General features: G+C 45.0%; 1 protein-coding gene across 1 annotated transcript in view; it reads left to right on the top strand.

Moving 5' to 3' along the window:
- The window catches only part of KIRREL2 (kirre like nephrin family adhesion molecule 2), a gene marked incomplete at both ends in the record, with an annotated part of 45,929 nt that extends 21,676 nt beyond the window's left edge, over positions 1-24,253 (top strand). Inside the window, 13 exons of the mRNA XM_083370033.1 lie at positions 113-262; positions 3,033-3,190; positions 4,318-4,468; positions 6,551-6,656; positions 8,270-8,418; positions 8,969-9,096; positions 10,075-10,201; positions 12,478-12,578; positions 16,807-17,005; positions 18,265-18,375; positions 21,014-21,123; positions 23,290-23,373; positions 23,807-24,253. Of these exons, the coding sequence (XP_083226159.1) occupies positions 113-262; positions 3,033-3,190; positions 4,318-4,468; positions 6,551-6,656; positions 8,270-8,418; positions 8,969-9,096; positions 10,075-10,201; positions 12,478-12,578; positions 16,807-17,005; positions 18,265-18,375; positions 21,014-21,123; positions 23,290-23,373; positions 23,807-24,253 (2,021 nt within the window). The remainder of the gene's footprint in view (positions 1-112; positions 263-3,032; positions 3,191-4,317; positions 4,469-6,550; positions 6,657-8,269; positions 8,419-8,968; positions 9,097-10,074; positions 10,202-12,477; positions 12,579-16,806; positions 17,006-18,264; positions 18,376-21,013; positions 21,124-23,289; positions 23,374-23,806) is intronic.
- Between the last annotated feature and the right edge of the window lie 952 nt (positions 24,254-25,205).

Raw genomic sequence — 25,205 nt, 5'->3', positions numbered from 1 at the left:
GGAATGGTCACTAAATGAACTGTTGTAAGCCGAGGACTACCTGTAGAGTTAGCTTATTTCCTGTCTGGTCTATCTAGTAAGGCTGACCTCTTACCCCATCACTTTTCCACAGGCTGGTCCCGCTATTCTATTGTAGGAGACGCCTCTGCCGGTCAACACAACCTACGCATTGACTATGCTGAGCTAGACGATGACGCTGTCTATGAGTGTCAAGCCACACAAGCAGCACTGCGCTCCCAGCGAGCCAAACTTACTGTGCTCAGTGAGTTCTCTCCCATCTTCCTGTTTTTGTTGGTGAGACGATCCCAGGGTCTCAGAATTCCCAATTTGTGGCCACCTGAAAAGCAGCCCCAGCTAATACACCACAAGAGAAACTCAAATATATATAAAATGTTCTACCGGTGGCATCTCCCTCCAGCTCGATTAGCTAAGATGTACAAAACTATATCCCCTAGCTGTTGGAAATGTTCCGAAGAAATAGGTACTTATTTTCATGTTTGGTGGTCCTGCAATAATAAGAAATATCAGGACAGAGAGTAGATTATAGACCAGAATTTTTCCTATTTGGCATAATAACAGAGAAATATACCAAAGAAGAGTTATATATAATGATAGACATCATCACGGCAGCGAGAATGACGTTCGCCCAGAAATGGAAAAATAGTGAAATACCTGACGAGAGTGAAGTGATAAATAAAATTTGGGCATGCGCAGAAATGGACAAGTTAACTATGGAAATTAAAAATAAAGATCAGTCAGATTATTACAAAATTTGGAATAGGTTTTACCTATGGTGGGAGCAGAAAGGAAGGTCTAAATAGAGATACACAGGATGCTGATTTCACATATTATTAGAATAAGATGGTTGATAAGATCGAATATGGTCGGCAGTTTGGCGGGTCGAATCCCAAGTGCCGCATAACAGTGAGCACCTGTTACTCGTCCCAGCTTCTGCCAACCTAGCAGTTCGAAAGCATATAAAAATGCAACTAGAAAAATAGGAACCACTACGGTGGGAAGGTAACAGCGTTCCGTGCTCCTTTGGCATCTAGTCATGCCGGCCACATGACCACGGAGTCATCCTCGGACAAGCGCTGGCTCTTCGGCTTTGAAATGGAGATGAGCACCGGCCCCTAGAGTCGGAAATGACTAGCACACATGTGTGGGGGAACCTTTACTTTATATAAATGATATGTATATAAAATGTATATATGTGTATAAAATACAAAAATGATGTAGACAAGAAGGAATGTCAGACCGTTAACACTTTGTCCAAAGTTTTAAATAATAAAATTTGCAATAAAAGAGAGAGAGAGAGAGAAACTCAAACATCTAATACTGTCTGTCAGAGTCTATTGTTGATTCTTCTGGTTGATCTTTCCATGAGAGTATCGTGAAAGGCTCAACTGAGCTAGGAGGAAAGGGATATGGCTCGTCTGAGATCACGGCTTGTTGTGTAAAGTCACCCTTGGCTTCTGGAGAAAGCTGGGCCATGCCCATGTTAAATCTGGAAGTCATTTCCAGTGATGAAGATAATTTGGAAAGCTTGCATAGGACAAAAAGTGTGATCTGAGAATCCCTGGGGGTCCCTTCGCTCAGAGGTCCATGAAATAAAAGTTATTTGCCAGATAGTAAAGAGACTTGCTGAAATTTAAAACAATATAACTCTTCTCATTACAGATAGTCCTTGTTTAGTGACCACAATTGGGACCAACCACTTGGTGACTAAGCAAAGCAGTCACTAAGTGACTGTGCTTACAACATTCCTTCGGCTTTCTTTTGCTTTATGGACCTGTGAAGGCTGCGCTTAAGTCATAAGTGCGAGGATGGGTTGTGAAGTTACCTTTTTATCACCATTGCAACTGTGAATGGTGACTAAACAAAGCAATGACTAAATGAGGACTAACCTACATTATTGTTTATTTCTTATAAGATTGCATATCAGAGATCTTGTTGCGTGTCCACATATGTTCAGGCAACATATTTTTAAGTTCAATTTTTCTCTCCTTCCCTCCTTAAATCCTCCGCCCAGTTCAAAATTAGGCTGTCAAAATATACGAAAATGACTGCCAATTTCAGTGGTATGTTTTTGGACTAGTTGAGGGGGTGGGGGGGATGACCTTAAACATTTGAAGTTTGAATTTGGGGCATTTTTTGATCTTCTTTCTGGTCTTGCAAACATTTCATTACTCAACTAGGTATGTAATTAGTGCAGTGGGGTGGGGGACACAGAGTTTGCTGACTCATCAATGCATTAAAAAAAATGGAGCCAGCAAACTATCCTGCATTGATGATGATATTTAACCCGGTAACGAAATATTTGCAGGAAGAGAAACAGGCTCCAGAATTCAATCCTGGGCTACATACATATTCTCCATTATGGCAAGAGTAGAAATGGACCAGTTTGTCTCTTGAGGGTCTCTTGTTCCCATCTCTCCTCCAGCCACATTTTTAAAGCGTTGTTGCAGAAAGGTAATCACTTCACCCTCAGATATGGTTCATTGCAAGGGTCTACGTATGAATCAAGCTTACCTATTCTGGTCTAGCATAATAAGCCTTTTCTCCATATTTTTCCTGGCAGCGTAGATTGAATGATAAGCCAGCGGGGTTGTTGGAGAGCCTGCATCACTGCTCTTTGCTGATTATATTTCCAATTGTTTCAGAAATCAGACCAAGAGACAGAATGAGCAAAAGTGAATGAATTGTGGACATCTTGGTGCTGTCCGACTTTGGTTGTTTCCTGGCAGACGTTCCGTTACCAAACTAGGTATCCTCATCAAAGCGGTTGGTGTTAATTTTCAGTGCAATGAAGGTGTTCCCTCACTGGATAATGAAACATCTGCAAGAAAACAACCAAGTTCAGAAAGTATCAAGGACTCCACAGTTCAACCCCAAGCTACAAATATTCTCTTCTGCTAGTGAATGAATTGTACTGCAGTTAGCCAACAGTTGGTCATTCCCAGGCCTGCTTGTCAATAGACTCATTCCAAGTCAAGGCAACCAACCATATCTTTCTGCCTCTCTTCTTGCAGTCCCCCCCAATGACCCTGAGATTCACGGTGGCCCCATTGTCCATGTCATCTCCAACATCCCCTACAACCTTTCATGCCGCGCAGCTGGAGCTAAGCCAGCAGCTGAAATCACCTGGTATCGTGATGGGCAAAGGCAAGAGTCAGCTGTTTACTCCAAGGTGAGTCAGTGAGTGTTCAGCTTTGGTCCCCAAAGAGAGTATGGGACCAACCTGAGAATTTGTGCTTTTGGGGGGTAAACTCAGCCTGGCGGTTTTCAATCACTAGTTGTGCAATGGTGCAATGGTCAGAGGGAGATCCAATCTGGAAATAAGGAGGGATTTCATAGTACCAGGGCCTTTTTTGTAAAAGAAAAAGGTGCCGGAACTCACACATGTTATACAACCCGCCTAGCCTACCCTACAAGGTTCCATCCAAAAAAAGGTGCCGGAACTCCGTTCTGAGCGTTCTATGACAAAAAAAGCCCTGCATAGTACTGAGAATTATTAAATAGCGGAAGACCCAAAGGCGCTTTTTCAAAAAAGGCAACTGGACTCATCTTGGTTTGTTTGTTTTTTCCTTTGAAAACATTTCGCTTCTCACCCTCTCATTCAGAGATCTTGAAGAAATTTGTTGGATGAGAAGCAAAACGTTTTCAAAGGAGAAAAACAAGAAAGCCCAGCTGCCTTTTGGAAAAAAAGTACCTTTGGGACCCTGACTTGGATGATTGGGAATCTTCATAGACAAGCAGTGGAAGAGTTTATCTCCTGGAATTGTGGATGCTCCATCACTGGAGATTTTCAAGACCAGTTACGACAACTATTTTGGCGGGATAGCAATAGCAATAGCACTTAGACTTATATACCGCTTCACGATGCTTTACAGCCGTCTCTAAGTGGTTTACATATTGCCCCCAACAATCTGGGTCCTCATTTTACCAACCTCGGAAGGGTGGAAGGCTGACTCAACCTTGAGGCCGGTAAGACTTGAATTGCCGAACTGCTGGCAGCCGGCAGTCAGCAGAATTAGCCTGCAGTACTGCATTCTAACCACTGCGCCACCAGGGATGATACGAGGACCCCTGTCTTGGACAGGGGCTTGGACTAGAAGACCTCCGAGGTCTCTTCCAACTCTATGAGATTGAGAAATGGGCAAGTTAAGGTGAAGTCTCAAAATGTGGGCCAGCGTGTAAGGAAGAGGGGAACAGGGGGAAAGGCTCATCTCCAAAACAATTCTATAACACCCGGCTCTGCCTTCCTAGAGTTGCTAGAAGTTTGGATATAAATGCTTCTCCTTTCTTCTCCTGCAGTCCCTGATGGATGATGGCAAGCGGGAAGTAGCTGTCAGCACCTTCCTCTTAATCCCAAGCAGCCGAGATGTGGGCAGCACCTTCACCTGCCGCGTCAGCAACCCTGCAGCCCCTGCTGGCAAGCAGACCTCAGTCACCATTAATGTTCAGTGTGAGTATCCAAGGCCAGGAGATGTTCCGAAGGAGACTGGGATGAAGGAGGGATGAGTTGGAGATACCTGCACTTGGGTTTGTGGCCAAGGAATGGCCAGGTAGACCACTGAGTTTGGAAGGGATGATGATGATGGTGGTAGTAATAATAATAATAATAATAATAATAATAATAATAATAATAATAATAATAATAATAATAATAATATTTTAAGGAGGTACCTGGTTGATACCTAGGATGCTGGCAGCAATCCGTGTCAACCATCAGCGCCAGTCAGTTTGAATGTTCAGTTGGCTGAGGTTCACGTTTAATGAATAAAAGATAATAATAATAATAATATAATAATAACAATAATAATAATAACTACTACAACTACTACCCGTGTCAACCATCAGCGCCAGTCAATTTGAATGTTCAACTGACTGAGATTCATGTATAATGAAATAACAATAACAATAATAATAATAATAATAATGTTGGAAGGGACCTTGGAGGTCATCTAGTCCAACCCCCTGCTCAGGCAGGAAACCCGATATTATTTCAGACAAATGGTTGTCCAGTCTCTTCTTAAAAAGTTACAGTGTTGGAGCATTCACCGCTTCTGGAGGCAGGTTGTTCCACTGATTAATTGTTCTAACTGTCAGGAAGTTTCTCCTTAGTTCTAGGTTTCTTCTCTCTTTGGTTAGTTTCTATCCGTTGTTTGTTGTCCTGCCTTCAGGCACTTTGGAGAATAGCTTGACTCCCTCTTCTTCGGGGCAGCCCCTGAGATATTGGAACACTGCTATTGTGTCACCCCTAGTCCTTCTCTTCATTAAACTAGACATACCCAATTCCTGCAACCATTCCTGAGCAAACCCCTAGCCACAGATGTATTTATTAAGTGTCAGAAATCCTCACGGAGTATTATCCCAACAACAACAACAAAAAAGATTCAAGGGTGTCAATCCAAGATCTGGGCTAAGGCCATCTAGGAGGAGACTGACACAAATGAATTCCCAGACTGTAATTTGCTTTGTGAAGGGGGACATTCTTCTATCACTGGAAATGAAGAAGGTGTTGAAGATGTTTAACCTTGAGAAGAGAGGACACATACAACAGCATTCTTCAGATAGCAGAAAGAATGCCTGAGATGTTGTCTTTTGTTTCCAGAGTGCAGGGCAAAAAAAATGAATTATGGGATGGCAGATTCTCTGTCTGAAGGTTAGGAAAAGCTTCTGAACTGCCAAAGCCATTCAGTAATGGAGCTAGGGATCTGAGGGTGGAGTAGGTTGACCTTCATCAGAAGTGTCCAAGCAGAAGAAGACATCCCTCCGTCTGAACGCTTTAGTTTGGATTCCTCCGCTGAACTGTGGGTGGGACATGATGGCTAAAAGTAACTTCTTCCAATTGTAGGATTCTGTACTGTTTTGTACATATGAGCGCTGCCTATATCGTAGGAGCTGACTTCAGCATTCTAAGACTGTTATTAGAAGCCGTGATCACGAGGAATCATAGTCAAACCATGAAGTTGGAGACAAATATTTACTGCAGCTGGTCCTGAAAATCAGATACCTGATCCTTGAGAGAAGCCCAGGAAACCTGAAGGGGCAAGCAACTGGGATTGTAGCTTCCTGAGTTTGGTGTAGCCTCCAAAACGGTCTAACTCTGTTTAGATGGAGCAGCTATTGGCAGTCCCACTAGGACAGAGGTCCCCAACCTTTTGGGCAGCAAGGACTGGTTACATGGAGAGAGGTTTTTCTGCGGACCGGAGGGGGCATGGTTTTGTGTGCTGCCTGCATCCCACAGGTGGGGCTTTGCTTCTTTGTGCAGACCAGTTGCTGGCATGCCTTGGCCCGGTACTGGTCCACGGACCGGGGGTTGGGGAGCCCTGTCCTAGGGATCCAACTAGATCTGCAAACCAGACTGTAAGGGAGCCAAGTGGCTGTTGGAACATCAGACAGTGCATCCCATAATAATTCTCCCACTTTGCAAAATTTGTTTCAAAGAGTTTTTGGATGAAGATTAGGGTGCGAAAGAACTATATTGCACTATGGAAAAGTAAAAGAATTGGGATTTCTCCCATCCCTCTTCTCCACCCTACAGATCCACCAGTTGTGATCCTGGCAGTGCAGCCACAAACTGTGCCTGAGGGTGGCAAAGTGAGTTTCCTCTGCACAGCAACCTCCAATCCTGAAGTGACGGGTTATCGGTAAGACTTTGTATACGAAGAAGCTGCAGACTAATCTAAGAGTTCAAGTAGAGCAACTGTGTGGTTGAGGCGCCCTCTAATGGCAGCATGGAGGATTTGCATGCTCAGTTACACAGCTAGTCCTCGCTTACTGACCACAATTTGAACCGGCAACTCTACATGGCTAAGCGGGGCAGTTGTAAAATGAAATGTCATGTGACTTCACCAGATTTAGGATCATCAATTCCAGCTACGGTCAACAAGAATATTGCCCACAGTCATTAAGCATGAGGTCACATGACTGTGATTTGTGACTTCCTACTGGCTTCCCCATGGAATGAATGTATTTGTACGAAGCTGGCTGTGAAGGTCATGAAAGGTGATCATGGGACAATGCAACTGTCATAAATATCCGCTGGTTGCCAAGTGCGTAAATCGCAATCACATGACTACCGAGATGTTGCAACGGCTGCAATTTCCTGGACCAGATGTAAATCTCTGAACAAGCAGTTATTAAGCGAGGACTATGCTGGCCAGCTGATATGTAAGAATTAGCTAACATGGATCAGCTGAAAGTTACACTACTTCCCACTTGTATTCCCACTATAGAAGTGTATGATTGCTAAATCTAGTGATGGTTGAAATCCAATTGATAGTAATCAGTGATATTCCCCATTGATTTCTTTGGTCCAATTTTAATTTGGTAGCCACCATCCATTCCTGTGGCAGGAAGTTGCCCAGGACAATTATGCATTGCATAAAAAATTCTCTATTTGTCTTCTCTAAGTCTCAACCATTCAGCTTCATTATGGATTTTGGTTTCTAGTATCGTAACAGAAAAGGAGTAAATTCCTTGCTCTTATGCCTTTATTGATGTCTTGAGTAAATTAAAAAGGGCCAATATCACAACTTTTTCTTCTAAGACAAGGATGGGCACACTTTCAATGGCCAGAAAACACATTAACGTTTTCAGTGGAAAGGTGACAGGTTCTACTGAGGGGCAATAACAACCAAGCAACTGAGTTCCTATAAAATGCAAAAGTATAGTAAAGTATAGTATAGGTGGGTGCTTGGGTTGTGCTTGCAAGAATCTACTCAGCCAGTGTTGTAGCACGGAAGATGAATCAGGTCACCACATTAAGCCAGGCTGTGATTTATTTATTTGTCAGCTCTTCGTAGTAGTCCAGACAAGGAACCAAATTCTTGAGTATTTAAACTGCCTTTTATTGTAAGGTTACAGCAGGGGTCTTCAAACTTGGCCCTTTTATGACTTGTGGACTTCAACTCCCAGAATTCCTCAGCCAGGCACGCTGGCTGAGGAATTCTGGGAGTTGAAGTCCACAAGTCATAAAAGGGCCAAGTCTGAACCCCTGGGTTACAGTAACCAAACTTGCAAGTCTGAAAGTACTTCTCCCCTCCCTTACCTTTACTTTCCAGAGAACGAAAGAGGATTCCCTATGAGATGCTTTCTTGACCCTCTTTTGTGGCACGAGACATCTCTTGTCAGGCCCTGTAGCTCTTCCTCCTACTCCCAACTTATTCTCACAGCTCGTTGCACTGCCCATGACATGAACCCAGTTTTAGAGCTTAATATGTTGAGTCAAGGTCTCCTAAGACCATATCTGCCTTGACAGGTGGGCTAAAGGCGGCATCCCCATCCCAGAGGCCAATGGTGACAGCTACGAAGCCACAGTTGACCAGTCTTTCTTCACAGAGCCTGTGTCGTGTGAAGTGTCCAACGCTGTGGGCAGCACCAATGTTAGCACTCTGGTGGACGTCCATTGTGAGTGAAAACTTTCAAGAATGAATTAGGGAAGGGGTTGGGGGTTTCAGCAAGCATTTTTTTCTAGCATTTCCCCGGGGACGGAACCTGTAATTTCTATAGGGGTACAAAAACAATAAGTGGCTGGGGCATTTGGGGGGTTGAAGTCAACACATCTTAAAGTTGCTGAGGTTGAGAAACACTCAGAGATAGACCCAAAGGTGCTTTTTCAAGAGGCAACTGGTCCTTCTTTGCTTTGGCTTGAAGGCATCCACTTCTCCTCCAAGAAGCTTCTTCAGTTCTACCTGAACTGAAGAACTTCAGTCAGTACTGAAGAAGCTTCTTAGATGAGAAACAAAACATCTTCAAGGAAAAATAAAGTCCAGTTGCCTCTTGAAAAAGCATCTCTGGGAAAACCATGACCTGGATGACTGAGAATCTCCGTAGATACTCAATGGCAGACAAAGAGATAAGAGAGAGGCTACAAAGTGTAGCGGGGTCCTGATGCCTCTAGGAGCCTATGGGCTGCTGTCATTGATGCTGAACTATTTCCTCTTTTTTGCTCCTATAGTTGGACCTCACCTTGTCTCCCAGCCCAAGCCCCTAACAGTGGACATCGGCTCAGATGCCTCTTTTACCTGCACCTGGACAGGGAACCCACCTCTTACCTTGGCCTGGACAAAGAAAGGATCCAGTGTGGTGAGTTCAACTTCAACAGTCAATTTCCATTTTCTCTACAACAGGGGTCTTCAAACATGCCCCTTTTATGACTTGTGGACTTCAACTCCCAGAATCCCTCAGCCAGGCATGCTGGCTGAGGAATTCTGGGAGTTGAAGTCCACAAGTCATAAAGGGCCAAGTTTGAAGACCCCTGCTCTACGATTTCAATAGTTAACCACAAGCTCAACATCAGCAAGTAGACAAGAGATCAGAATGGGAGATTTTCACCAAAGTCTTAACCAGACTTGGGCATCAGCTAAGCAACAGGGATGTTCACAGCCTAAAGGGGCTTCTCAAAATTTAAGACTTTTTTGTTTTCATTTATTACAGTTACAACTTTAATACGAAGAATCTGGTAGCGTTTTTTTCCAACAGACACATTTGATTAAAATACATCAGCTTTCATGAGTTGTGTCTGATGAGATGAGAAGGTTGATGCCTTCCAATCACATGTGTTCATCAGAAAAGATGCTACCAGACTCCTGATTTCTTGGCATCATAAATTAACCCAGTTCTCCTACAATGTCATGTGAGAAAGGTCTCCTCTGTGGCTCATCACTGAGGATTAAAATGCAGTATGTTTCTGCAGCATTCTCCCTGCGTTACAAAGAAAGCTTATTTCCAGCCCATCACCGATCAGTTATACATCTTGGTGACATTCTTGCCAAGTTCAACTGTTCCACAGCTGCCTTCTTTGTTAGCAATTGCCAAATATTGCTCTACAGCAGTTTTTTCTCAATTTTGCCACTTTAAGATGCATGGACCTCAACTCCCAGAATCCCACAGCCCACTGGGATTCTGGGAGTTGAAGTCCACACATCTTAAAGTGACCAAGATTATGAAATACTGCTCTCTCTCTCTTCCCATATATTAGGGACTCCCCAGGACTAAACTTGGCCCTGCCAAATTTCTTCCATTAAGGAAGACAAGGTCAATTGAGCCAACTTATATCAACAGGTGCTGAGTAATGGCAACACATTGCATCTCAAGGCCGTGACACAAGAGGACGCCGGCATGTATGTGTGCAAAGCCATCGTGCCTCGCATTGGAGTGGCTGAGAAAGAGGTGACCCTGGCTGTAAATGGTGAGAGTTCAAGACTCGGAAGGGCAAATCTGGCAAAGGGGAGATGGTTCAAACCATTTTCCAATTGTGGGGGAGGGAGGAATTCCTGTGAGGAAAGTAGGACTTTCCCATCCTCGTTTATTAAAACCATCCTATTGTGATCAAATCATGACTCCCTATCAAATTCAATTCATTCATTCATTCATTCAAGTTTATCTAGCCTTCCATCTCACGATAGAGACTCTGGGCAATGAATAGCAATCAGATTATAAATAAGAAATTAAGCATAAATTTAAACCAGGGGTCCCCAACCTGTAGGCCATGGCCTGCTAGAAAACGGGGCGGTGTTAGCACCTGCGCAGCAAAAACAAGATGATGGTAGCAACTATCATTCAGGCGCTAGCACCACCCCGTTTGCATTGCGTGTGCTCACGGCCCCGTTTGTGCGCACGCACGCATGTGTAAAATGCTTCCCCCTCCCTTTTCCTCCAGTCCCCAACTAGAAAGATTGGAGACCTCTGATTTAAACTATGAATACATATTATGAAACATCATAAAGGCTGGAAATATAATTCCCCCAGGTGAGGGAGGATAAAAATGGCAACCTTGTCAATGGAGCCCTCTGAGCAACTCTCCGGTTGCCAGGGAGCCCCCATCCCTAAGGCCCCAGCCAGGTGTTAAGGAGTTTTTCAATGAGAAGCTAAGAGGTCACCTGACAAGTTCTAATTTTCAATAGAAGAGAATATATGCAGCTCAGTCTTTGGTGCTCTTTGAGCTTGTGTCTACAACATACAACAATCTACAGTACATCTACAGCAGGGGTCTGCAACCTTGACAACTTTAAGACTTGTGGACTTCAGCTCCCAGAATTCCACATGTCTTAAAGTTGTCAAGGTTGCAGACTCCTGATCTACAACATACTTAAAGTTCATCTAGAACATAGGTATGTCTATAGCACACATACAGCTACAACTTTGAGCATGGTATGTACAAGATAACAGTGTTAAGAATTGTAACAGCCACCATGTAGGACAGACAGGCAGAAGACTAGCATTCATGAACACCAAGTAGCAATTAGAAGACACGATGAAAACTGGGTTTGTTGTCACTGTGAGTTGGGGGGGGCATGAAGGGAGGCTCAGCTAATCTCAATGTATACATGTTGTACTTTGATAATAAAGGTTCATTCATTCATTCAAAAATTCCTAAATTTCACAACACAGGGATTGACTCAACCATAGTTTCAACTGGGCATTCTAGACCAAGCTAAATCCAAAACCGCCAGGGAATAGCTTGGCATTCAGACATCAATAGACACATAGAGATAGACGTATTTATACACCATTCATAAGAGACAATAAAAAAGCTACCGATGAAACAAAAAGGCCTGATTCTGCCCAGCAGCTAACACCCAGATAAGCAGGGATTAACACCACACAAAAGTCAAGGAGAAAACAATACCCTAATCAAGGAAATAATAATAATAATAATAATAATAATAATAATAATAATAATAATAATAATAATAATAATGATGATGATGATGATGATGATGATGATGATGCAAGCAATAATAGTAAGGTAAAGGCAAGCAAGGGTAGTACCAATAGTAATGGGTGCCTTAGGTGCAATCCCAAAACAATTGGAACACCACTTGAACACCATTGGCATTGACAAATTCACCATTACCGTAGTCAATTGCAAAAGGCGGCCTTACTAGGAACTGCTTCCATCCTGCGACGATATCTGTAATACCATCAAACATCCACATCTGCCTACCCCAGGTCCTTGGTAAGGACTCGATAGGTAGACAAAAATGCCAAATCCAGTCTGAACATCTGGCTGACTGTGCAAATATTATTATTATTATTATTATTATTATTATTATTATTATTATTATTATTATTATTATTATTATTATTATATAATAATAATAATAATAATAATAATAATAATAATAATAATAATAATAATAATAATAATAATAATAATAATAAAGAGTTGGAAGGGATCTTGGAGGTCTTGTAGTCCAAACTCCTGCTCAGGCAGGAAACCATATACCATTTCAGACAAATAGTTGTCCAGTCTCTTCTTTAAAACTACCAAGGATAAAGCCACACTCCCAGCAACATTAGCAGGGCAAACTATTGTATAGAAAGAGGGAGCAAGCCCCACCCTCACAAAATACTGACGATGTTATCTGTAGTAGTTTCATGATGAAATGTCTACATGCACGCAACCAAGCTCAGAGAGCACCAAGGAACTCCTAAGCCTCTAATTTGTGCCTTTGTTTCCAGGTCCTCCCATTATTAGTGCTGAACCAAGCCAGCAGACAGCAGTGGGGGCCAAAGCCCGACTGGAATGCTTGGTGGAAAGCGTGCCCCACCCGGACAGAATCGTAAGTATTTCGATTCTTTAGTGACCTTCCGCTTGCCTTCATTAGACTTCTGCTTAGAATCCAGCACCCTGGAAGTGCCAGTTCTTTAACTGTATACAAGTTTCTAGTTCTCAAGACATCCTGTATATAAGTTAACTCCCTCGTTAGCTTAATTTCTTAGCCAAGGTTAAAGTCATCTCAAGGTGTTTTAAAATACAAAAGGCAAGCCCAAAATGCAAAATGTACACAGCGTGCCTCTTAACACAGTTGTTTGATGGATTAACTGCCTGGAAAGAAGTTTCCCCAAGAGCATTTGAGAGCCAGTGGGGGGGGGAGTTGTTTCAGTTATACCAAACAATTTTAAAATTTGAATAACCAATATCTATTTCAAAAAGGAAGCTCGGGTTAATTAGCCATTTAAAAGAAGGGGTTAGGTTAAAGCAGTATCAGCTGCAAAATAAACAAGTCAGCGATATCATAAATAAGATGCAGTCAGCTCTTGACTTAGAACCTGTCATTTAACTGTTCACAGTTACAGTGGCACCTGAAAAAAGTAACTTACTGTATCACCATTGCAGTATTGTCCAGAATGGTCATGTGATCAAAATTTGGGCATGGCAACTGACATCGCAAACTGTCATGCATTTATGACTGTCGCAGCATCCTGGGGTCATGTGATCATCATTTTTCAACCTTCCCAGTCAGTTTCTAACAAGCAAAGTCAACAGGAAGCAGGATTTGCTTAATGACTGTCTGATTCTTTTCACAACTGCAATGATTCGCTTAACAACCCGGGCAAAAAAAAGGTCATAAAATCGGGCACAACTCATAACAGCTGCCTTGCTTAGCAATAACAATAGCACTATATACTTATACTTACCTCTCTAAGCGGTTTACAGAGTCAGCCTGTTGCTCCCAACAAACTGGGTCCTCATTTTACCAACCTCGGAAGGATGGAAGGCTGAGTCAACCTTGAGCCGGTGAGAATTGAACTGCTGGCAGCCGGCAGTCAGCAAAAGTAACCTGCAGTACTGCACTCTAACCACTGCGCCACCACGGCAGCAGAAATTTGTAGTCATAAGTCAAAGACTGCCTGTAATCCCTTTTTAATGATAGGTTTTTATTTTATTCAAAACAAAGTTAAAATACAGAATGTTGTGTTTTAATTTTGTTTAGGACTACCTGTAATCTCAAAGGCCTTGCGATAGCCAACATTGGTTGGGGGCCATCAGTACAGTACATTTCTACAGAAGATGCGGGGCCGACACAAAAAAGGTCCTGACATTAATGCCAGCAATGGTTCGAATATTCGGACAACATGGGCAGATCTTCAGCTAAGATAGTTGAAAGGACATTTTAGCCCGCAGGGATTTATAAGAGGAGGCAATGAGCTCATTTGCTTGGCTGCTCCAGCTTCTGCCTTGCTGACCAGGAAAACTATGGCAACCGCTTTATTCTGCCCGTTCATATCCTTGTCATGTGCTTCAAAGAGCCTCCAGGCCACCAGCAAACAATGAAGCACCACCTTAAAAAAAAGTGTAATTGATGGGTGTACAAACAGTTAAAAACAGCAAGAAGGCTGGAGTGGAATTATTAATGAAACAATAAGTCTCAAATCCAATTTCTCATCTTTCCCCAAAGCTCAGCAGGCTTAGGTGGCAGAAATATCCGGGCTTACCTGCTTGTCTCCGTGGAGACTTCTGTCTGGATAGATGTGCAGAGATGTGCAGTGCTGTTATCGCTCTTCTCCAAAATCAAAACTCTGCAAGGCCATTAAATTACTGTAGGGGGTGCCAAGAGAATCAACACGGCAGACCCCAACTAGAGCAAGCAGGGCTGCATTTGAAGATGCAAACCAGCATTCTCCAGCCAGAGATGCATCAGATTGGGGTCGGCTTTCGTAAGCCCAATGAATCCTAGGTGGGCTCCATTGCCTGTCTTACTTGGCCAGACTTTGTCAGCCCTTCAGAAGTTGAACACCCAAGTTATAAATTATTTTTATTAGAAGGTTAAGGCACAGAATCTTGCAACTCTGAATGGGTCTCCTCCCATCCTCCTTCCCTTCAGCTGAAAGAGAGCTAGGGAAGGTCTGATACGCTTTTTCAAATTACATTCCTGCTTTGGATTCAGAGTTCTCTTATCATCACCTTGGCTGCTGCAGCTCTTCCTCTTCTTCCTCAAAGCTAATCTCCCAGCCCATTACAGAGAGTCCTCGACTTATAACCACTCATTTAGTGACCCTTTGAAATCACAATAGCACTGAAAAAAAGTGACATGACAGTTTTTTTCACACTTACAACCGTTGCAGCATCCCCATGGTCCCGTAACCAAAATTGGGATGCTTGGCCACTGTTTCATATTTACGACAATTGCAGCATCCCAGGAGATCATGGGATCTCCTTTTGCGACGTTCTAACAAAGTCAGTGGGGAAGCCAGATTCACTTAACAACTGTGTCCAGAAAGGTCGTAAAATGGGGCAAAGCCGACTTAGCAACTGTCTTGCTTCGCCACAGAAATTTGAGGCTCCAGGACTTTGAGGACAGGGCTTAAGTTACCCTTCCAGCCCAATGAGCAAGAGGGGGCTTGCAGCCTGTCAGAGTGGGGTTTATAAAATGTTAGGTTTGGAATTTAAAATGACTTAAGTGCTTCCCTGTTTCTACGGAGTGGATGGTCTCAGCGCAGGAGCCGAAGAGTCAGCATTTTCTTTGGCTGCCAAACCAAAGCAGGATGAATTGTGCAAAAGTGAAAGCCAGCTGTCTGGGCAAATCTGCTTTATTTGCAGAATGCATAAAGGTCACTGAATCCAGATTCTTGTGGCCCAGAACGCCCAATGCTCTTAACTGCAGGGGACGCAGGCGTCTGCCTTTGATTTCTCCCTGAACAAGTAGATGAGACAGCATATTGGTGACCGGCGCTCCTGCTCCCTCGTGTGTGCGTGGTTTGCCAAGTAGCCACAATGCAACCCAAAGTCCTTGATGTAGCTTGCGATAGCACGGCTCTCCGCAGTTTGCATTTTTCTCTCCATGTTTTTTCTTTTCTTTTTTTTTCTGTAAAAAAAGCATCACCAGCCAGCCACGAATAGAACGCTAGACTAAAAAGAATTTTAAAACAGAAGTGGAATCCCTGCCCGGGGGGAAGTGGGGAGCACGGAAGCTAATTTTGCTCCCACCCTGCCAAGTAGCCAAGAACAAACCAACACATAACTTGCAACTTGGCTTCATTTTCAAATTCCAGTGATTTTTTTCTCTCTTCCAATTAGCCTCACTCCAGAGATTTATTTTGTAAAAAGAACTTCCATATCACAGCTATCTAGATGCTACCCGTGTACAGATAGTCCCCAGCTTGCGACCACAATTGAGCCCAAAATTTATGTTGCTAAGTGACAGATTTGTTAAGTGAGGTCTTTTGCCCCATTTTACGACCTTTCTCACCACGGGTTGTTAAGTGAATCTGACTTCCCCATTGACTTTGCTCATCAGAAGGTTGCAAAAGGGGATCACGTGACCCTGGAGAGACTGCAAACTGTCATAAATATGAACCAGTTGCCAAGCGTCCAAATTTTGATCACATGACCACACTGGGTCTTGCATCCACTTTTGGTCACCACGATGGAAATAAGATGTTGAGAGTCTAGAAAGAGTGCAGAGAAGAGCAACAAAGATGACCAGGGGACTGGAGGCTAAAACATATAAGGAACAGTTGCTGGAATTGGGCATGTCTAGTTTAATGAAGAGAAGGACGAGGGGGGACATGATAGCAGTGTTCCAGTATCTCAGGGGCTGCCACAAAGAAGTGGGAGTCAAGCTATTCTCCAAAGCACCTGTAGGCAGGACAAGAAGCAACGGATGGAAACTAATCAAGGAAAGAAGCAGCCTAGAACTAAGGAGAAACTTCCTGACAGTTGGAACGATTAACCAGTGGAACTACCTGCCTCCAGAAGCAGTGAATACTCCAACACTGGAAGTTTTTAAGAAGAGACTGGACAGTCATTTGTCTGAAATGGTATAGGGTTTCCTGCCTGAGTAGGGGGTTGGACTAGATGACCTCCAAAGTCCCTTCCAATATCATTATCATCATTAGTATTATTATTATTATAAGGGTGCAGCAGTCATAAGGGTGAAAAATGGTCATAAGTCACCTTTTTTGGTGCTGTTTTAACTTCAGTCACTGAACGAACTGTTGAAAGTCGAGGATTACCTGTAGTTTCTCCCCACTGCCACTTTGTCTCACCTTTCTCTTCTGCTCCAGGCCTGGACATGGGGCGAACGGATGCTGGATGCTGGCTCACTGGATCGTTTCACAGTGGACACCGTAGTGACCGAGCAAGGGGTGCTCTCATTTCTGCTGATCGACCCAACCCACGATGATGACTTTGCCCTTCCCTACAACTGCACGGCTTGGAACCGCTTTGGCGCCCGCTCCGTTGCAGTCAGCTTGCGCCGCCAAGGTGCGTCTCCTCTTTTTGCTAGTTTGGTCATGGCTGCCTGGACTCAACAGCCTGTTGTAGCCAGTCGGCTGGGTTCACGCAACACGCAATCAATCCTCATGGCACAGAACGTGGTTATTGGCCGGACCACGTATCGCCCATCAGTTCCCTTGAAAGATCCAAAAAAATGGCATTCTCCAAGATCCCTTTCTAGAACGTGACCGTTGATGGGACCCAGGAAGGATGCCTTCCTTGTTGCTGCATGGGATCAGCATTCCTCCTGAGGTTCAGAGGAGCCCAGTTCTTCTGGCCTTTTGTAACATTGTGAAAACCTGGCTTTTCTCCCAGGCGCTGAGCCCCCATCTGAAAGGATTGAGATGGTGTTTGGCCTCAGCTGTGCTTTGATTATTGTTGTTTTTGTTTGGGGTTATTAGTTATTATTTATTTTAACCTGATGTTAGCCAAACAGAGTTGTGGATGGATGGATGGATGGATGGATGGATGGATGGATGGGAGGGAGGGAGGGAGAGAGAAAGGAAGGAAGGAAGGAAGGAAGGAAGGAAGGAAGGAAGGAAGGAAGGAAGGAAGGGGACAAATTTGTAATTCAGTGTATTACACAAAACCAATAGCTGTAAGATCAACGCATTTAGATACTAGTATTTTAGCATGTCGTCCAATTTCAAAAGGAGTCTGATAGTTAGCACCTTTTGAGACTCGTACATTTTGTTAAAAAGAAGGATAAGTGAACAGTGGTTCTCTTCATCAAATGCAGGTGATCACTACTTCCTAATATGACTCTCCTCCCCCTGAAAGACTCCATTAGTTTAGATCAGGGATGTCAAACTCACAATGTCACGTGACCTGTCGCGATGTATCATGACTTTTTTGGGCATTGCCGGCAATGGGGTGGGCACAGTTTCGTTATGATGTATCCGCCAGATGCAGCATTCATCTTGAGTAGCGTTTTTCGCAAACCCAGACCATTTGGCTAGTTTGGTGTCTTGCCCTTTGGCCAAAGAAAGAGTTAATTCAGCAATCAGATTAAAAGTTCGATGCAAGTATTTCTCCCCACAAACCAAATGTTGTCAATTCATTGCTGTATTCCAAAGAGATGAATCTTTGCTGGTTTGTCTGAAGTCTTTGGAAGTAGGAGAAAAATGAGGAAGCTTGCTAAAAGGATAGTAGCTTTCTCCAGCTTGGAGTTTCCAAGTGGGAGAAGACCCTAGTAGTCTAGAGATGAAACTAATCCAAGCCATGTTTTGTTTTGTTTTCCTACCAAGAGGTCCTATCTGTCCTGATGTTGGGTGCTTTGGCTGCCTCGGGCGTTGTGGCTCTCTTGCTCTTAGTGGTCTTTGTCTCTCTCTGCTATCGACGCAAGCGCTGTGGAAAAGGTGAGGATTTCTGCAACTTTCTCCCGCTCCTTCTCCTTCCTCTATCCCTGGACTTTGCAGTCCTTTCTTGAGTTAAAGCCCAGCTGCAAGATGATGATGATGATGATGATGATGATAATAATAATAATAATAATAATAATAATGATGATGATGATGAAGAAGAAGAAGAAGAAGAAGAAGAAGAAGAAGGAAGAAGAAGAAGAAGAAGAAGAAGAAGAAGAAGAAGAAGAAGAAGAAGAAGAAGAAGAAGAAGAAGAAGAAGAAGTTGTTGTTGTTGTTGGAAGGGACCTTGGAGGTCATCTAGTCCAACCCCCTGCTCAGGCAGGAAACCCTATACCATTTCAGACAAATGAGTGTCCAGTCTCTTCTTAAAAACTTCCAGTGTTGGAGCATTTACCACCTCTGGAGGCAGGTTGTTCCACTGGTTAATTGTTGTAACTGTCAGGAAGTTTCTCCTTAGTTCTAGGTTGCTTCTCTCCTTGACTAGTTTCCATCCATTGCTTCTTGTCCTGCCTTCAGGTGCTTTGGAGAACAGATTGACTCCCTCTTCTTTGGGGCAACCCCTGAGATATTGGAAGACTGCTATCATGTCCCCCCTCGTCCTTCTCTTTGTTACACTAGACCAGGGGTCAGCAACCTGAAACAGTGAAAGAGCCACTCGGAACCAGTTCCCTCACAAAAGGAAAAACTGGGAGCCGCAAAAAATGTGTGCGCATGTGTGTACATGCGCAAATGTGCAGAACAGGGTTTGACTGAAGAGTGGAGCCAAGGCGAGATATGCACCTACCCTGCATATTTGAATTGATTGGTTAAACTTTTTTAGTCCCACTTTTTTTTTTGGACTGCACATGGCAGAGAACTGGGAGCCGCAGGAGACGGCTGAAAGAGCTGCATGCGGCTCCGGAGCCGCGGGTTGCAGACCTGTGCCTCCAGTCCCCTGATCATCTTTGTTGCTCTTCTCTGTACTCTTTCTAGAGTCTCAACATCTTTTTTCCATCGTGGTGACCAAAACTGGATGCAGTATTCCAAGTGTGGCCTTACTAAGCCAGAGTTTCTCAACCTTAGCAACTTTTAAGATGTGTGGACTTCAACTCCCAAAATTGCTATCATTGCAGGAACATGGAGAAACATGGGGCCAAGCAAAGTCTGGACCCTCTGTAGGAACAGGATAGGATACCACAGTAGTTCTCAGGACCATCTTGAGTATCCCAGTGGTAGGGCTCTTTTTGGCTTCATCAAGGAAGGAAAAATCTCAGTTTATCAGTCCTTGATACAACTTCATCTTGTGTGCAGCAAGCCCACTTCCTGAAGCAGTTTGTGTCCTCTGCATAATGACATCATCTTTGTCATTGGCCAGCTGATGCCACTGAGCAAATGATCTTATTTCCATTATTGGGGCAATGATCTCATTACGCAGCTGACAGAATGGGCATTGTTTGCATAGTAGCATCATCTTGCAAACAATGTAAATCATTGGGACGACAGACACTTTGATTTAATGGACACTTCAGATAATGAACACACACACCCCCAATCGTCATTGCCCTCTTTTAGCCATATATACCACAGCCTCAAATACTCTAGCAATAGAAATAGCATATTACATATCACCCTGTAGTGCTTCACTGCGCTCTCTGAGCGGTTTACAGAGTCAGCCTGTTGCCCTCAACAATCCAAGTCCTCGTTTTACCGACCTGGGGAGGATGGAAGGCTGAGTCGACCTTGAGCTGGTCAGGATCGAACTGCTGGCTGTGGCCAGAGTTAGCTTGCAATGCTGCATTCTAACCATTGTGCCACCACCTCAAGGCCTCTCTTCATTTTTCTCAATAGCCCATCATACAGTTAGTCCTCAGCTTACAACTGCTCACTTAGCAACCGTTCAAAGTGATGAAACTATAAACTATTTACAATCCAACTTCAAATTTACAACAGCCACAAAACCTCCCCCATCACATTTTGGACGCTTGGTGACTCGCGTGATCTTTTTTCCCCCCCACATTTTTCTCTGGTTTTCAGGGTATACTTTACGTTGGGAAGAATGTATTCACTTAACAACTGCAGCATTCACTTAATAACGGATGCAAAAAAATGTTGTCAATTGGTCTGCTCAATTACAGTCATCAACGGCCCATTCTCTCTGTCCCTTTGTTTGCACATCCGTCAACAAACTACAGATGGCCCCAGATGTGGAGCTCCTGCAAGGCATCATCAACCTTTGTCCTTTGGAGTAACTTCCTAGTCCAGGGGTAGGCAACCTCGGCTCTTTTATGACTCGTGGACTTCAACTCCCAGAATTCCTGAGCCAGCCATGCTGAGGGGAAAGGGAGAAGTTTCCAAGCTGAGCCATGCTGGCTGAGGAATTCTGGGAGTTGAAGTCCACGAGTCATAAAAGAGCCGAGGTTGCCTACCCCTGTCCTAGGCCTAGGCCGCTTTATGACTTGTGGACTTCAACTCCCAGAATTCCTCAGCCAGCCATGCTGAGGGGAAAGGAAGAGGTTTCCATGCTGAGCCATACTGGCTCAGGAATTCTGGGAGTTGAAGTCCACGAGTCATAAAAGAGCCGAGGTTGCCTACCCCTGTCCTTGGTGATGGGGAGCATGATCTGACATCCACCCCTGTCCATCTGTCTCTTGCACAGCCAAGCGGGGAACGCAGCTGTCTAAGGCCGACATCCTCGTGCAGATCACCACAAGCGAGAGCAGCCCCAGCAGACCCAGTGAGGTTGAAGATGACGCCAAGGAACCGATGGTAAGCAGAGATGGGCACTCATGGGGTCCTCTATTTCTGTCAAATCCCTGTTTCTGCAGCATCTGGTCCCAGCTAGCTGAGCTGGCCTGCTTTTGCGGGTGGGGGGAAGAGAGAGACAGAGAAAGTACTTCTTTTTTAATTGTAGCCACAAATGAGGCATATGCAGAATTCAAAATTACACACTGTATGTGCTGGGGGCAGAGAGGGAGCTGCAGCTAAAGGTCGTAGAATGGAGTGCAGCTGTCCGAATGCTTGAGGCAAAAAGTTGTATAATTTTCTAGGGACCTCGCTTCCAGTGGGGGTTTTTCCCCCCCAATCAATAATACTCTTTCCTCACCTGCTTTGCAGAGTTCCAGCCAGCCTGTTACGTTTTTCTAGGATACTCTTAATTCATTCCCCACTGGACCTGGCCTAGTGTTTCTCAATTTTGGCCATTTTAAGTAGTATGGACTTCAACTCCCAGAATTCCCCAGCCAACATGGCTGGCTGAGGAATTCTGGGAGTTGAAGTCCATACTTCTTAAAGTAGCCAAAGCCACCAGGAAATCACGCCCTTCCCTTTTTTCTCAGATTCCCCAGTCCCTGCTGCCTCCTCCACTGATGGAGTCCCTCCGTCCTCAATGGGTATTGGGGTAATCCCTCTGCACCAATTAAAAATGGTAAGATTTGGGGGGTTATCCCTGCAAATCTTCAGGTTCCCCGAGCATGTTCACCTCATTGCTTTTTTTGCCATAGGTGGCATTGTTTTAGCCACCTAAACCCTGGCATTGGCTCACGAATGCCAGAAATTAAGAGAGTAAACACAGGATGCCTAATCCTAAATCTTCATTGGCTGTGTTCACACAGCCCATTCAGCCTGGTTCCCAAATAAATGTCTTTTGAATTTTTTTCACCGTACCACACACTGATTAAATTCCCTGAATTACCATCCCCCAAAACAAAATCTAGTTTAGATTAAAACTAGTCAAGCCTAAAGGTAAAGGTTCCCACGCACATACGTGCTAGTCATTTCCAACTCTAGGGGCCGGTGCTCATCTCCGTTTCAAAGCCGAAGAGCCAGCGCTTGTCCAAGGACGTCTCTGTGGTCATGTGGCCGGCATGACTACACGCCAAAGGCACACGGAACGCTGTTACCTTCCCAGCGTAGTGGTCCCTATTTTTCTACTTGCATTTTTACGTGCTTTCGAACTGCTAGGTTGGCAGAAGCTGGGATGACTAACAGGCGCTCACTCTGTTATGCGGCACTCGGGATTCGACCCACCAAACTGCCGACCTTCTGATCGACAAGCTCAGCATCCTAACCCACTGAGCCACCGCGTCCCTAGTCAAGCCTAGCATGTTGCAAAAATGCAACTGCTCAAGGCATAACTGATTTGGATGACGGTATGGCAAAAAAGCACAGGTATCATATCTCACTTGGCCTCTGTGGTGGAATGGAGTCTGGATTCCCAGGAGGGAGGAGCTGCCTTCCAGAGAACAAAGGGGCAACAAAGCATGGGAAATTTGATTGGGAGGAAGACAGTTAAAAGGGTTCCTCACTAGCGATTCCCTGAGTACTGTCTGTATATATCAGACCTGGGCATTCTAGGGCCCGCGGGCCACATCCAGCCCTTTGGCTGTCCCTGTTTGGCCCACCGCGGCTGCCCTATTGCTTCAGCCCTCCACAACAGTCCCAGTTTTACATGCAGCTCCCCGATGTATATAATGATGCAAATAGTTTAGTTCGGCAAAATTTCTATCTATAAGTGAGGAACAATAAAGGAAACTACTCAGAAGAAACTCCACGTCTTTCTTGGACTTTTTTGGGGGGGAGAAATGGGCTGACACCCTAGAACATAGAATGGGCCACCAGAAAGACCCCACGTGGCCTCCAAGTGCTATTTGAATTTCCATGTTCATGATTGGCTCATATTTGGGCCTGCTGTTTTGAGGGGCGCTTCCCAATGGGCTAGTAACCGCCAAGTGTAGAGTGATTGTTTTAAATGTGGCTTTATTCTTTCCTTCTTCTACTCCGCCCACCCCCCCCACCCACCCCCCAATATACTGGCATTATTGCTCCGTTCTGTTTTAAGGTCCTAGCCAGGTGGGCAGTTTCAGTTCTGGGCCTCAAGCTGCGCAAAGCCTCTTGGATAGCAGTGCTCACCTTTCCCCCTTCCTCTGCCTCCAGGCTACAAGCAGCGAGTCTCCAGCCACGTCCCACACTGAACACAGTGAAATCCTGGAGGATGACGAAGGGAGTCAGGAGCTGAAGGTGAGCATGCCTGGGGTTGTACGGGATTTCCCGCATATCTGACCGAGCCAGTGCAGGTGCAGAGGAATTTATTTGCATTCAGGTCCCCCCTTGGCTCTGGGTCTACCTGGGGGAATTGTAGACCCCCTCGCTCTCTTTCAAGCCACCTTCCTTCCAAGGGTTGTGGTGGTGGTGGGACGTCGGCTTGAGCTCTCGGAGAAAAGAGGGGTTGGAGATGTCTCCAGTGAATAAACAAATGAAGGGAAAGGAAGTTGTGGGGGGAGAAGATTCCTACGATAGATAAGATTTAGATTCACCTGCCACCGATCATTCTGGTTCACAGAAAACTATTCTGCAATAGCGTATCCTAGAAAAGGGCACAGCTCCTGACTGGCAAGCCAAGGATCAAGCGGGGACCCCATCTCTTCATTTCATGACTCTCTTTTCTCCACAGGACCCCACCAATGGCTACTACAAGGTGCGTGCCCATGAGGAGCCTTGCCTGGGGAGCAGCTTTTCAGAATACACGCCAGCCCCCCGACCTTTGTTTGGGCCAACTTCCTTGTACCCCACCACGGGGCCGGTGCAACCCAAACTTTTTGACTACACCCACCGCTACACCTTGGGCACCCCCAGTTCCCGTTCGGCATATGACACCACCCACGAGCGGCTTTTCCCTCCAGAGAACATATACAGTGGGGCGACTTACCTCACGGCTCCCTATAGCCGGGCTTTCACTAGCTACGTCAAGCCGAGCAGCTACGAGAAGGCCGAGAGCGGCTACGAGCAGTCCGATCAAGCCAGCAAAGCTTCGGGCTGCTCCCGTTTCTCCTACACTTCCTTGTCTCAGCAGTCTGACTATGGGCGCCCTGCTCAACAGCGTATGCAGACCCACGTATGACGGAGCTGCACCCCTTCCGGACTCCTTCCATCTTCAGAGAGAAAGAAACGGAAGTGGACACTCACTTTGGGGAACTGGTTCCAGAAGGGACAGTCTTGAGGACCTCAATCTCTTCCTGAGGACCCCAACAGTCTCACCCTCTGGGGAGCCCAACAGGGGGGCTGGCCTAGGGGGCCACTCCGGCAACCAAGATGGCCAGCATCTTGCTTGCCTTCTTCCGAGTGGAAACTTAAGAACTGTGAAGCAATTGATAAGATAGACTTTCTTTGTGTCAGGAAAACAAAAGCGGACCCAGAATGCAAGGTGTTCCCCTTTTGGTCTGGACCTGACTTATAGGGTGACTCAGTCTGTAAGAATCCAGATTTCACATGGTGGCCAAGCTTTCATGGGAGATCAGCCATAAGTGTAGCTTACAAATCCAGTGGTGATCAAGCTGCTTCAGCAGTGGGACTGACTGATGCGCCACCTTGCCCCCCACCCCTTCCTGCAGTCGCATGATTCTGGGAAATCTTTACGCATGGGCACTAGTGCTTGTATTTTCATTTTCCTGGCTAGATGCTGTGGTTTACATCCGTGTTTCTCAACCTCGGCCGCTTTAAGGGGCATGGACTTCAATTCCCAGAATTCTCCCACCAGCATGCTGGCTGGGGGAACTCTGGGAGTTGAAGTCCATACATCTTAAAAGTGTCTGAGGTTGAGAAACACTGGTTGAAATAACTCCTATCTTCCTTCTCTTTAGCAAGCAGAGGGTGAGCACCCTGGATGGACATAAAGGCAATTATATTCCTTCCCCTTTATTAGGTAATGGCAGTGCCATGTTTTAGGGAAAAAAGGTGTGCTCAGTGGGTTAGGACGCTGAGCTTGTCGATCAGAAGGTCGGCAGTTTGGCGGGTCGAATCCCGAGTGCCGCGTAACAGAGTGAGCGCCTGTTACTCGTCCCAGCTTCTGCCAA

Source organism: Vipera ursinii, assembly GCF_947247035.1.
Source record: "Vipera ursinii genome assembly, chromosome: 9".
In the NCBI taxonomy this organism is placed as follows: domain Eukaryota; kingdom Metazoa; phylum Chordata; class Lepidosauria; order Squamata; family Viperidae; genus Vipera; species Vipera ursinii.
The sequence above is the reverse complement of the archived record's forward strand: the minus strand, read 5'-3'. Positions and strand labels throughout refer to the sequence as shown.